Source organism: Leucoraja erinacea, chromosome 13 (assembly GCF_028641065.1).
Source record: "Leucoraja erinacea ecotype New England chromosome 13, Leri_hhj_1, whole genome shotgun sequence".
NCBI classification, from domain to species: domain Eukaryota; kingdom Metazoa; phylum Chordata; class Chondrichthyes; order Rajiformes; family Rajidae; genus Leucoraja; species Leucoraja erinaceus.
In genome coordinates, this window is record NC_073389.1 from 12,861,967 (window position 1) to 12,875,239 (window position 13,273).

Consider the following 13,273-nt stretch of genomic DNA (forward strand, 5'->3'; position numbering starts at 1 on the left):
ATAAGGCTAATCCTATCATATGCTTTTCTGAATGAGTCAATGTCTTGGAACTTTGCCTCTGAGCAGATGCAAACATAAGCATTGTCCATGTTGGGAAATAAAACAGTTTTGTTTAAGACCAGTCATCACTGACATTTGTTCTGGAGTAGATCCATGGTTTGCAATCCTTTATGGAGAAAATTTAAAGTGGAGCTAAAGTTGTGTGGGCAGCTGAAATTGAGGAGGGTATTCCACAGTACATCTCATTTGTTGGTGACAAAGGCGTCATAAATAGTGCAATGTTTGCTGCTTGCAGTATTCTTGGAGTTGGAGTGAAAGTGAAGCTCACTATGCCCCCAGCTGAGCAGAATGTACATTTCATTACAACCTTCAATGTACTAGCACAGCATTTGGCTGATTGAGGAAAAGGATATCTGAAGATCATGACTTCAGATGTTGCATCTCAGTCCATCTGCAGCAAGCATCTCATGGCACTGCATGAATCCCATCAATGTCATATCCACAAAATCCTCCATATCTACTCAGGGCTCGAAATTAGCGGTTGCCCGGGTGCCAATGACCACCTAAAGTACCGCCGGGCAACCTAAATGCCGAGTCATTTTGCCTGGCTTGGCACTGCAGATACTGGTTTATACCGAAGATAGACACAAAAAACTGGAGTAACTCAGTGGGTCAGGCAGCATCTCTGGAGAAAAGGAACGTGACATCAAAGATACTAGCGAGTCAAAGATACTAGGTGCGGGGTGACGGAGAATTGGAGCGAATGATGGGTCCCACACAGCAACAGCGGGTCCTCCTCCTCCTCCCGCACCCCACCTGTCCTGATAGCAGCCGCTGTGTGCCACTCCACCAGCGGCGCTTTCAAAACAAGGCTGGGAGGAGAGAGGGAGCGAGCATGAGGCCCCGTTCTGCCATCTGAAGCGCCTGCACCGCTCGACTCCGCACCTTCCTGTTGGCTGGCGGAGGAGGGGAGGCGGTGGTGAGGAGATCCCAACTGCCTCCCCCTTTGGCGGCAGACAGGAATGGCCAAGGCAGCGGGGCAATGATGCTGGTGTTGAATGAGGAGCGCTGACCTTCCTTCCTCCCCACCCCCTCTGTCTCTCTCCCCCTCCGTCTGTCCCTCTCACTCTCCGTCTGTCCCTCTCCCTGTCTGTCCCTCTCCGTCTGTTCCTCTCCCTCTGTCTGCCCCTCTCCCTCTGTGTCCCTTTGTCTCTCCCCCTCTGTCCTTCCCCGTCTCTCTCCCCTTCTCCCGTCTCTCTCCCTCTCTCTCTCTCTCTGTCATTGACATCCCCTGTGCTCCCTTTCCCATCCAACCACCCCCCATCTATTCATCCTGCACTGATCTCCCTATCCACCTCACATTTAATCTCCTGCCACCCCCCATCCATCCTGCACTGCTCCTCCCATCCATCCTGCACTGCCCCCCCCATTAATCCTGCACTGCTCCCACCCATCCATCCTGTACTGACCCCCCATTCATTCCATACTGACCCCCCCTCCATTTATCCTGCACCTATCCCCCCATCCATCCTGTAGTGATCATCCCATCGATCCTGTAGTGATCCACCCATTCATCCTGCACAGACCCTCCGATCCACACTGTACTGACCTCCCCCATTCATCCTGTACTGACCCCCCCATTCATCCTGAACTGACCCCCCCCTATCCACCCTGCACTGATTCCCCCCCTCCATCCATCCTGCACAGATCCCCCCGTCCATCCCGTACTGATCCCCCGCGCACTCCCCTCACAATTTTATCTACTCCAACCAACACGCACTAATTCCCCAGCCTCAATCCATCCATTCCGCACCGATTGCCTTCTCAACAACATTGATTCCCAATGTTATTATTTGTTTTTAATCCATAAAGATGGATTAATAAAATTGTGAACACATGATACATTAAAACCGCAGTGTTCGATTGTCACTGCTACCGTTGACACTTTATTACAGAATTCATTTTACCGGCAAATCAATGCTCTTAATATGGAGTATCAGTACAGTGGTTATTTAATGACAACATTCACAACTATACATTGGATTTATCCAGATTTTACTTTTACAGTCGGTCATACACATCACAAATTTGGTCAGGAGATATTTCAGTTAAAATTTTAACATTAATTCTGAAGTGGGAATGATGGAAACAGCGTTTATCAATTTTTTTTAAATCTGGTGCGTACAAACTGGGTATCTTCATTGCTGTTCACAACATACATCTAATCTGAATGTCCGGTAATGTGGCGTTTTGACACCTTTAAACATATTACCAAAAGAACATTTGCTGCAATTATGTCCTTTGACCATCTCTTGTCAGTTAGTGTGATGTTTAACCTGTCAAAAGGGTACAGTCAGTTTTAACAGCTATTATCATAAAATGTCTTTTGAAATTTCCTTGCAAGCTGTATATTTTGTTGTGGATAAATTATGTCGGAAGCGAGAGTGTTTCTGTACCAATAGCAATAACGGCCCATGCTATGGCCATGTCATGGTAATTTTCAGTCCTTCACAGAAAACATGTTTGCATCAATCTGTAGTGTGCATGGTTAAGCATATATGTGACCATGGTCCAGGATTTATTGACACAGGCTGATCATACGCTGAATAATCCAACCACATTTTTGTTTGGAAGTGGAAAGAAATAATAGAAATTGCACTAATTGCAACGTGTAAAAAGAGTTGAGATACTGTATTATAATTTTGCCGCATGTCATTGTGGTATATATCATGTCTTGATTGGTGAATATGTTTAGTTTGTGACTTTATTTGAAGCAGAAATAATATGCGAATGCTTCATTGAGTATAATTCCGACTGGTATCTACGCACTTTGTCCGACCACATTATCGCACATGTCATGCAAGCTGTCTTAAATGACCACCTAAACTGTCATTTGGCAACCTAAAAAGTGGAGCCCTGCTACTGGAAAGACTAGCAACCAGCATCAGTGCCCTCTCCTTGGGCAACATCACGAGCATTGAGGAGATTGTTACTCTTGGTCAGCTACATTGCTTTCTGATTCCTGACTCCCAAAAGAGACTCTATACAGAGATGAGATACAGCATTGTAAGATTACCAGATAACAAAGAAAAAGATTCAAGGTTGCACTCAAAGGTTCCTCGAGGAAATCTAACATTTCCAAGGACATCAAAGAATATATGTCTCATATCTGCAGCTAGTGGAGTAGATCCAATCTGGATGGTACTCATGGTAATGAGCTTCCAGCCCAAAAGCAGACCTCTAGTAATAAAGAACTGTGTGTGCTGGTTAATACACATAATAGACACAGTGCAGGAGTAAATGTGAATTGAGGCAAGTGGCAAGTATCCATGGGTGGCTGGAGTGCAGGTAAGGGTCGGCAGTGGTGGCTTGCCAAGGAAGCAATGTTGGCAGTAGGTCTAACCTAGATGTAGCTGCGGCGGCGGAGTGTGCTAACGACGCAGCTGGCCTGGCAGTAAAGGTCATCAGCCCAGCCTGGAAGCAGCCGGAGATGACATGGGCAGCCCAGCCCGAAGTGGACAGGGAGGCGGTGTGGGCCTGGGCTTGTGTCGGCAGCCCAAACTGGAGGTGAAGGTCAGTAGGTTTGTCCGCTATATCCAAATTGTGTTATAAAGAGGGCTGTAAAAATTAGTATTTATTGTAATTATGAATTTTAAATGATATTTTGACAGATTATATGGACAGACAGGTTTAAGGACAAATGCAGGCCAACTTGGTCAGCAGGGACAAGGTGTTTTTGTGCTGTACAGCTCAATGATTCTACCTGAAAACCTGTATCATAAGCACACAGAAGCCTTGCGGTAGTAACAAAAGGAGTGCACCATCTCATAAACTACCTTCCACGCACCCCATCAACTACTCTTTGTGGTTTCCACTTTTATCTCATTTACCACTTCAGAACCCACAATACTCGAACAGAAGCAAGCCGTTCACGATCCCAAGAGAAAGCCCAAGAACATGGGAATAGAAAAATGGCAAGTTTGTTTAATTGTGGTGCTGAGCCTTTTCTAAACTTCATTAAATGTTCATATTGCTATTATTTGATACCATGAAAGGGACCCATGCCTTTCAATTCTATGGCTAACTTTAGAAAATAACATTACATTTATTATAGCACTTATTCCATGGACACACATTGTAGTCAATGCCATCTGTCAAAAACCGTTAAAACATTATGCTTAAGTATGAATTCAAAGGAACACATTTTCAATTGATTTGACCAAAGTAATGCATTTCTCCATTTACAAAATGTACATATGGTTTAATTGAAGGACAGCAGTTCATTCTATTTATCACAGCTAATGTTGCAGTAATAACATTAATACCAGGTTTAAAAGTCCTGTCAAAAGATTGATGCCAAGTTATTAATCAACTAAAGCAACGCCTTCAATACTAATGCTTATATTGTAAAGTCCTGTAAATAATTGAAAAGTCCATTCAAATAGAGGCCATCTGATTCAAATAGTTAATTACACTGCAAATTAAGATAAATAAAGCAGACGTGAAGGAGATACATATCAGAATCAATGAAAGTGCCACAATTATATTACTTTATTTTTAAACTAACATAATATTCAAGAGCAAGTCTGTTCTTACTTGTATTATTAGGAGCATTGTCCAGTGCAGGTGGAGCAGAAGTTGGTGGTGACCCAACTGCCATGTCCAATAATGGCTGGATAACTTCAATCTTGAAAACACAATTCTTTTGCCACAAGTTCAATACACGAACAATCTTACTCTGTTTAAAAAAATAATAAACCAATTATTTGACCGACACATAGAATCAACATTAATATACATGACATTCACTCTTGAATGCAGTCTTTATAAATTCATATTGACAATACACAATTATCGGATTAAAAATTGCTAAGAGTACAGAATACCAAATGTTAAAAGATATTAATATTTTGGGTATTCGTGTCTTCATGGTAAGATTAAGAAACTTTTCTATTAATTTGGAAATTTTAAGATTAAAAAACCAATGCACTGCACTTCAAAAATGTATTTCATTAATTCCATTGTCACCTAGCTTGTAACCATTCTAAACATTAACATTTAAAGAACCTATTCGTGCGTGCGCTTTACTGGATTGGAAAACATTCCCAAGAAAAATAAATTATGCCGAGTTGATTCACTTACCTTTTCATCAGATGGGCATTTATACAAATACTGGAATGTCGCAGTGAGATTTTTACTGAAACGTGGTCCAAAGACATCTTTTTCTGCTCCAAACTGATGACGGGATTGACGAACAATAGAGTCAACAACATATAATCCTGCAACTTTGAATTCTGGCTTGCACTAGAAGAAAAACAATTAAAAAGGTTAAATCTTGCGCAATAAGTAGATTTGGACAAATGGATTTATTATTAGTAAATCAAAAAAAAAAATTCAAAATCTTCCTCACCTTTTTAATAAACTTCTCTACAATTTGCACAACGTGCTTGTAAAGCTGAAAGACAAAAATATTATTGTCAATTAATTTTTTGTCTCAAATAATCTGTCACGTCTTTATCTCCTTCATGGTTATTCGTGATATAAATAGGTAATTTATCTTTCCACATGAACACGTTCATTTATATCCAAGCTATTTTGTAAATCTATGGCCATGGAATTGTTGAATCATTCAAATTTAACTATACCATTTCAACAGAAATGTTTGGCATGAAATGAGATGAAATGTTATTTATTAAAAATGTTTATGGTAAATTCAAACATCGATGCTGGAAGTATTCCAAGATAGACCTGCAACATTTCATGGTAAAATGAGAATGTACACACTTGAAGAAACACTAATGTATTATTTTTTTCCCTTGTTGTATGGGAGGGAAGAATGTAACCTAATGCTAATCCAACTCATTTGCTCAAGTCTACTACACTAGAAATTGAAAAGGGAGGAACAGTGAAGGATGGCATCAAAACAGCAGGAATACAATAAAACAAATCATACAAGATTTTTTTACCTTAATAGCCTTAATAGCAGCTTTTGTGATAAGGATCATTTTTGCCCGTGAAATAGGAGGCTTTAGTTCCATCAAGGAAAAAAGCTAAAGCAGAAGAAAAGCAAAATTAACCAGTGTACATTAAATTCGAAGTCTGTTTAGATTATGCTTTGTAAAAAGGAGCACGGCATTTTTTCAGATAACAGAAATACAAAATTTTGTCATTTCATGCTGTATGGAAATTGTTATAATGTTGATGTACAATGGAAAGCTACACAATCTACAGTAGTAATTTAGAGTTTGAACAATATTTATCTTATAATACAATCATCGCTTGCATGGTCTCAAATGTATCACAGCAGTGTATCAAACATGCCCAGTAGTTGTTCCAGCAATGGTATTTTATCAACAGTCACTATATCCTACATCAGTCATGAGATCAAATAACCAAGAAGTGAAATAAAAATACCTCAACTCATTAGTCACCTATTTATAATGAACACAAATCATTCTGGCTTGTATTAAGGTTTAAGAAAGCCACAAAAAGCACATTTAAGTCATAGTAAAGCTATTAAAAACACGTCAATGAATAGCCAAAGTCCAGCCAAACTCATAAAATTCATCACTTGGTCTAGACAAAACTCAATTTTCCTTCAGCTAATATTAAAACATTAATTGACAGCCATGCTATCCTCCCTTAAATGTTCTCCCTTTATATTTAAATAAATGTTCTTTCTTATAGTTTTGTCATTCAGAAATCTTCCCCATCAGGCTATAATAGAAAATATATTTTTTCATGTACAAATACCAGCCCTTATTAATTATCAAATCAACCTTATCAATTATTACATTCCACTTCAATTCTATAAATTGTGCTGGCATTCACATCTGTGATTTCTAAAATTATTAAACATCAATGGTGGAAATAGGGTGGTTATAAACACTTTCATTTAGGTCTAAAAGTCTCACTTCCTTCCTAGACATTTCCCAATTGTCCCCTGGTTACTCAGACTTGATCTTGATATTCATCTCCAATTTTCAAAAATTTTTAAAAATAACATTTCATTACTAAATCCCTCAATTATACTAGAATGTATTCCAATAATTGTGTAACATCAAATTAATTTTCAAAGAAAAAACAATTTAAAATTGTTTTGCAGCATATTTGGCGAGGTAACAACCTTAGTAGGATAAAAATTCAAAGGCATTTCACATATACATGCTCCGCTAAAATTACATCTAAATGTTTTTAAGAGAATTAACGCAACCTATTTCATAAATTAAAAAATTCTCGAGATTACATGATGAAATTCTGCCCTGTTTAAAACATCCAATTTATGAAATTGTACTTGTAATAATCACAGAACAATTCAATTAAAGCCAAATATGATGGATCAGAATTTTGGGATATGGCAGTGTCATATTGTACTGCTAATCTAGAAACAGGTTCAAATCTCACAAAAACATGGAAATTTAGGTTGAATTAACAAAACATGTTTTCTTTATAAAGAATAATCACAAAAACTAACAATAGACACCAGGTGCAGGAGTAGGCCATTCAGCCCTTCGAGCCAGTCATTCAATGTGATCATAGCTGGTCATCCCCAATCAGTACCCCGTTCTTGACTTCTCCCCATATCCCCTGACTTCGCTATCTTTAAGAGCCCTATCTAGCTCTCTCTTGAAAGTATCCAGAGAACTGGCCTCCACCGTCCTCCGAGGCAGAGAATTTCACAGACTCACAACTCCCTGTGTGAAGAAGTGTTTCCTCGTCTCCGTTCTAAATGGCTTACCCCTTATTCTTAAACTGCGGCCCCTGGTTCTGGACTCCCCCAACATCGGGAACATGTTTCCTGCCTCTAGCATGTCCAAACTCTTAATAATCTTATATGTTTCAATAAGATTCCCTCTCATCCTTCTAAACTCCAGAGTATACAAGCCCAGCCGCTCCATTCTCTCAGCATATGACAGTCATGTGAGGCCACTGGTCTGCTGGAAAACATCTTGTGCTTCACTTCAAGAAAGACCACTTATTTGGGCCACATTGGGATGAAGGAGGATCTCTTGAATCTGGCTTGCTGGAGATTTCTGCTGTTCACGTTCCTGCCCAATACTCACATTTGAAATCCAAATGATCACACAGTTTTGCAAGTATTAAACTGAGCACTCACAACTCCTGAAGTGAAGAATTCCAAAATTTTACAGGGCTCTGTAAAATAAATTCTCATATCCATTCTAAATAGTAAACTCTTTACATCAAGAAATTTTACCTACTTCTAGTCTCACGAACTGGAGAAACTAAGCCTCATGGTATTATTTCTATCAATCTCTTTCAAAACTTTGCACATGATTATATGCCAATCTTGGTTCCTCTTCTCGGATAACAATTCTGTCACAAGGCAAGCATATCTCTCTTCAGACATTAAGCCCTAAACCGTCTTAGTTGTTACATCTTCAAGAGATGTTTGTAATAAATTATTTGTAATAAATTATCTTTCTTTTTGAAACCTATACTGATCCTGTGTAATCCCTATTTTCCACACCTTGCTACAACATCCTCAAATCCAGCATTTTCCCAATTGTAGATATTAAGCTAACTGTCCCTATGATTCATCAATTTTCCTTCACCCTTCTTTCTTATGTAGCCAAGTTACATTGGCTACTATCCAGATGGTGTGACTGCCAAAGAATCAGGGATACCCTTGAAGATCACTACATTCATCACCGGGTACTGCAGCCATCACTCTGGAATATAAACTTTTAAATCCTTAGGAAAATTAGAAAAAAATCCCCATAAAACTAACATTGACCTTAATTGCTAGTTAGCTATTGATTGTTTCCCATCAAGTTTTTAATTTCTCCATGGAAGTCACATTCAAAATCTTTAGTATTCTTCACTGTTTACCTGCAAGCAAACCTTTTTGCCAATCTACTTTTAACCAATACACCAGCTGGGTCCCTGTCACATGGGAGGCCTGGTTCCCCAACACAATATTGCACCACTAACCCGTAGCCCCCACGGGAGGCGTGACCCCCAACTCCACCCGTTGCCGAACGTAAGATTGCAGCACTCCCATGCCTTCCCCCAGCACTGGACTTTAAAAAAAATTCTAATTGCACTTCCCCAATTGCAATACCAATTGACCCTCCCCCTTCTGTCCTGCCAGGAGCTATGATGGCAACATTGTTGCAAATGTCAGGTGGAGGGCTGTGATATACCATTCAGGTGGAAAGTTGGTGAAAGCACAGAGTGTTCGTGTATTGCAACTTTGTATCGAAGCTTGCTGGAAGTTGGGAGAAAGGATTTTAACAGTAAATATCTTGTTAAAGTTGACTTTTTTTTAAACTTTGATCATCAATAGCTTGTGAAATATAGGATGAAATCGTAAGTGAAACCTGATTACGGCGTGGAGGTGAAAAATGGGAGTCAGAAAATGTAAAAGTGTAAGTGCTAGCGCATAGCATTTTGGGGAAGATACAAAACATACAAATAACACACACACACAGACAACAAGATAGATAGATAGATAGATAGATAGATAGATAGATAGATAGATATTCCTTGTATCCACATATTTGGCTCCATTAAGTTCCAGATTCGAGTCTCCAATTGTTCTGTGTACCTACGGAACTGTATACAAAACTATGTATGACCAATAATCAACTCTCTATAATTACACAAGATTGCAGATTGCCTGTTCCCAGTTGGTTCCAAGATGTACAGCTTCCATAAATACTGAAATTTGCACCCTCAAGCAGCACCAATGTCTTCAAAATCTATGAGCAAATTAAATTGTGCTTTTGATTCGAACATGGGCCAAAATAACTAGATCTTTGTCCTCAATCCAAGTCCAGTTCAACCCTACCACCAGAAAAACAAAACACAATCTGGTCACACTGCAGAGAAGTTTCATTCACCTTACTTCATGTATTTCTACCTCCCAATATCAGATATATTTTTTTCACTTTGAATAGTCTCCTGTACCTTAAAGCCATGGTCAGATTGCCCTTCCTCACAAAAGCAATCACATATGTATGGGCAAGACCCATCTTGAAACCATTGTACAGAGTCAAATGCCAAGACTCCATAATAATGATATCATGTGTCATTAGAAGCTGCCTGCCACTTTCTTCTTTCTTTGACAATTGACAATTGCCTAAATCCAGGCTGGCAAATAATCCAAAGTGTTAATTCTAATTTGCTCTGTCCAAGTAACTACCCCCACCTTTCTGAAGCCCCAAAATATCACAGCTTGTTATTTTGGTAATTTACCATTGTCATGATTGCTGAAGACCTTGTTGCCACCTGTTTTGTACTACATATAGAAACTGCAGATGCTTAAATTTTGCTCAGAACACAAAGTGTTGGCGTAACTCATCAGATCAGCACCTCCATTCTCCTCTGCACTAAATTGTCAGATAGGCCATTGCAGTTGTCCCCATACCATCACATTGATCAGCGTAACTTATCAATAAGTGTCACTGAATACAGTTTTAGTAAAAGGACTTTGCTGACAATCAAAAATTGTTGCAGTAAAAACAGTACATATAAACTATCAGCGATCACATCAGCCTTTAAAAAATGGAGGATTAAAAAATGTGTGCATGTTCAACAAAGCACGTTTTCCTTTGCAGTCAATTTCATACTCACGACTAACATTCAAATCTAAATTTAAATGATTAATTGGACATTCCCAAATATAATAATGCTCCCTGCTAAACATTATTTTCATATTCTTGAGTATTAATAATGTTAGCTAAGGTGCTTTGAACAAGACTAGACCAGCAAATCCTGATAACCAAATCTGCTTCTCAGAGGGCCAGGAGGCAACAGGACAAGTTTATGTTACAAATAGTGTGCATGACAATCTGTATATATTTCTCACAGAATTCACAGTAAATATGACCTCTGCACCACATGCCATGGCCAACCAGTCAAATCTGGAAAACACCCTTCTGACTGCCTTAAAAAATCATTGGGCTTGTGGTACAAGGAACAAATGCTTAATATGGGCCACACTCAAAGATTCAGAACTGTGTGCTGAGATGCACGGAATTTTGATACAAACATCGCTAATCCTCTGCGGAGAAAGTCCATAGATTAAGAGTCTCACCATTGAACATTGACAAGCACAGGTCCCTCAGACTGCTTGAGTAAGAAATTAATCTAATGGAAAATTGATGTGATGCATGCAATGGCATGGTTTATCGTGAAAATGGCAATATATGAATATCTATATCAAATACATTTGCAAATATTATGAATTCTAACTTGATAGTCTGAACAATAGAAATATTCAGCTGCAACAGCAAGGAATATTTATAGCAGAAAGGCATGCTCAAGGTGCTCAAAATAAATTTAAGCCCTAAAAATAAAGCGGTCTAGAATTGCCAGCAGTAGCAAACCTCCCCAGCATTCACTGCTCCCCTACCAACTCCACACCAGGTGTAAGCAGATCTTGGTTGTAATTTCTTCCATTCAACCTGATAAATGAAGCATCAACATCCGTGCAGAGCTGGAAAACTGTTTGTGAACTCCACAGTTGTGGTCTTACATATCTGTGTTTACTTCATCAGGAAATCCAAATTTCTCGACACTTGTAAAGGGAAATGCTGAAAGTTCACAATGGCATTTCTCAAGAAAATCCATCCACTAAAATGTTTAAGTTTAACATGCATTATACAAGGAAAGTGATCGAGTTACTTCAAATAATTACAATGTTCTTCCAAAGGAGTAAAGGGCCTGTTCCACTTTGCGATTTTTTTGGCGGCTGTGAACGTCAGCGACTGACGCCCGTAGACGCCCTAAAAACCCTGAAGTTGTACGACACTCCGCGTCACCGTCATGTCAAGCTACGACACTCCGCATCACCCTGCTTCACAACACAAGGTTACACCGAAGTATAATAATCACATTGGAAATGAACTCATCTACAATAAATCTAAGGACCTTTTAAGAAATAAATTGTTTATTTAACGTCAGCGTCACCGGGCATCACCCGCAGGACAGCATACGTCAGCGAGTGACAGGGCGCATAAGATATAAGATAACATAAGATACCCAGATGTTGCCTGAAGATTTTGAACATTCCAAAATCCAGGGGCAGCAGGGAGACACCGCGCGTCACTACATGTGTCACCCCGCATCCTGTCCCGACCACACCGCGACAACCTCTTTTCAGGCTGTCGCCCAAAATGTCGCCCAAGTGGGACAGGCCCTTAAGACAACCTAGTTTAAACACATGCTTGTAAGTTATTTTTAAAAAATAATTGGGAGTATCAAAGCAAGAATACCATTCCAGTCTCGACAATATTCCATCAATCAACATTGATATCTCTCTTCTGCATTATGTTATGGATCTACTGCTGTGCTTAATTTACCACAGAATTGTTCATGTTGCACTAATCTCTCAAATACCCCAATTATGTTCTAGCAACATGAATATCGAAGAGCCCCAATAATTGACCATGCATAATAGCATCAGGGTACTCTTCTGCTGCTGAATATTAAAATCAGCACAAAATGTGAGGAGGGGTGAGAGGGGAATAGACCATGTGGCTTTAAAACAAAATTGAGTTTCAGACAAAATTCAGGTTGATTGTAAAGTTAGGTATACATTGGACTTTGATGGTTCATTTACACCCAGGTTATTCCTCTTCTCCCCTCTCCCACTGGGCAGAAGATATAACAGCCTGAAGACACATACTGCCACATTCAGGAACAGCTTCTTCCTTGCAGTTGTCAGACCGCAAAACAGTCCCCTCATCAGCTAAGAGTGTAAGTAAGTTTATGAGCAAGTATTCACATACAAGGAATTAGCCTTGGTGCTCCGCCCACAAGTAACATATCAGGAACTTCAGAGGAAGATGACTGACTTTGGTGCCTTCCCTCACAGTGGAAAACTTTTTGATTCTGCTGTGTGGTGATGTTTTATGTTGGACTCTATTGTGTGTTGTGTTCTTTATTTTATTGTATGGCTGTATGCAAAAACAAATTTCAGACTTGCTCTGACAATAAAATAACATTGTATCGTATACAGTGACAGTTACAAATGACTCAGAAAACATTAATAATAATAAAACATTAATGATCAAATTAATCAAACCATTGATCAAACATGTGAACCAACAAAATAGCAGATCAAAGGGAGGCTACAGATTTTTGGCTGTTGAGTAGAGCAACTACTCGTGGATAAAAACTATTTTTATGTCTGGCTGTGGCAGCTTTGACAGGCCAGAGTCGCCTTCCAGAGGGAAGTGATTCAAAGAGTTTGTGGCCAGGGTGAGAGGGGTCAGAGATGATCTTGCCCACTCGCTTCCTGGCCCTT

At 39.4% G+C, this 13,273-nt stretch overlaps 1 protein-coding gene across 3 annotated transcripts in view; it reads right to left on the bottom strand.

Annotated features, from left to right (window-relative positions):
- scaf4a (SR-related CTD-associated factor 4a) overlaps window positions 1–13,273 on the bottom strand; it is an 87,867-nt gene that overhangs the window by 35,886 nt on the left and 38,708 nt on the right. For all 3 annotated transcript variants that reach the window (XM_055644504.1, XM_055644505.1, XM_055644503.1), the window contains 4 exons: window positions 5,967–6,050; window positions 5,411–5,455; window positions 5,143–5,304; window positions 4,597–4,738 (listed from right to left, as the gene is read on the bottom strand). In XM_055644504.1, coding sequence (XP_055500479.1) covers window positions 4,597–4,738; window positions 5,143–5,304; window positions 5,411–5,455; window positions 5,967–6,050 — 433 coding nt within the window. The remainder of the gene's footprint in view (window positions 1–4,596; window positions 4,739–5,142; window positions 5,305–5,410; window positions 5,456–5,966; window positions 6,051–13,273) is intronic.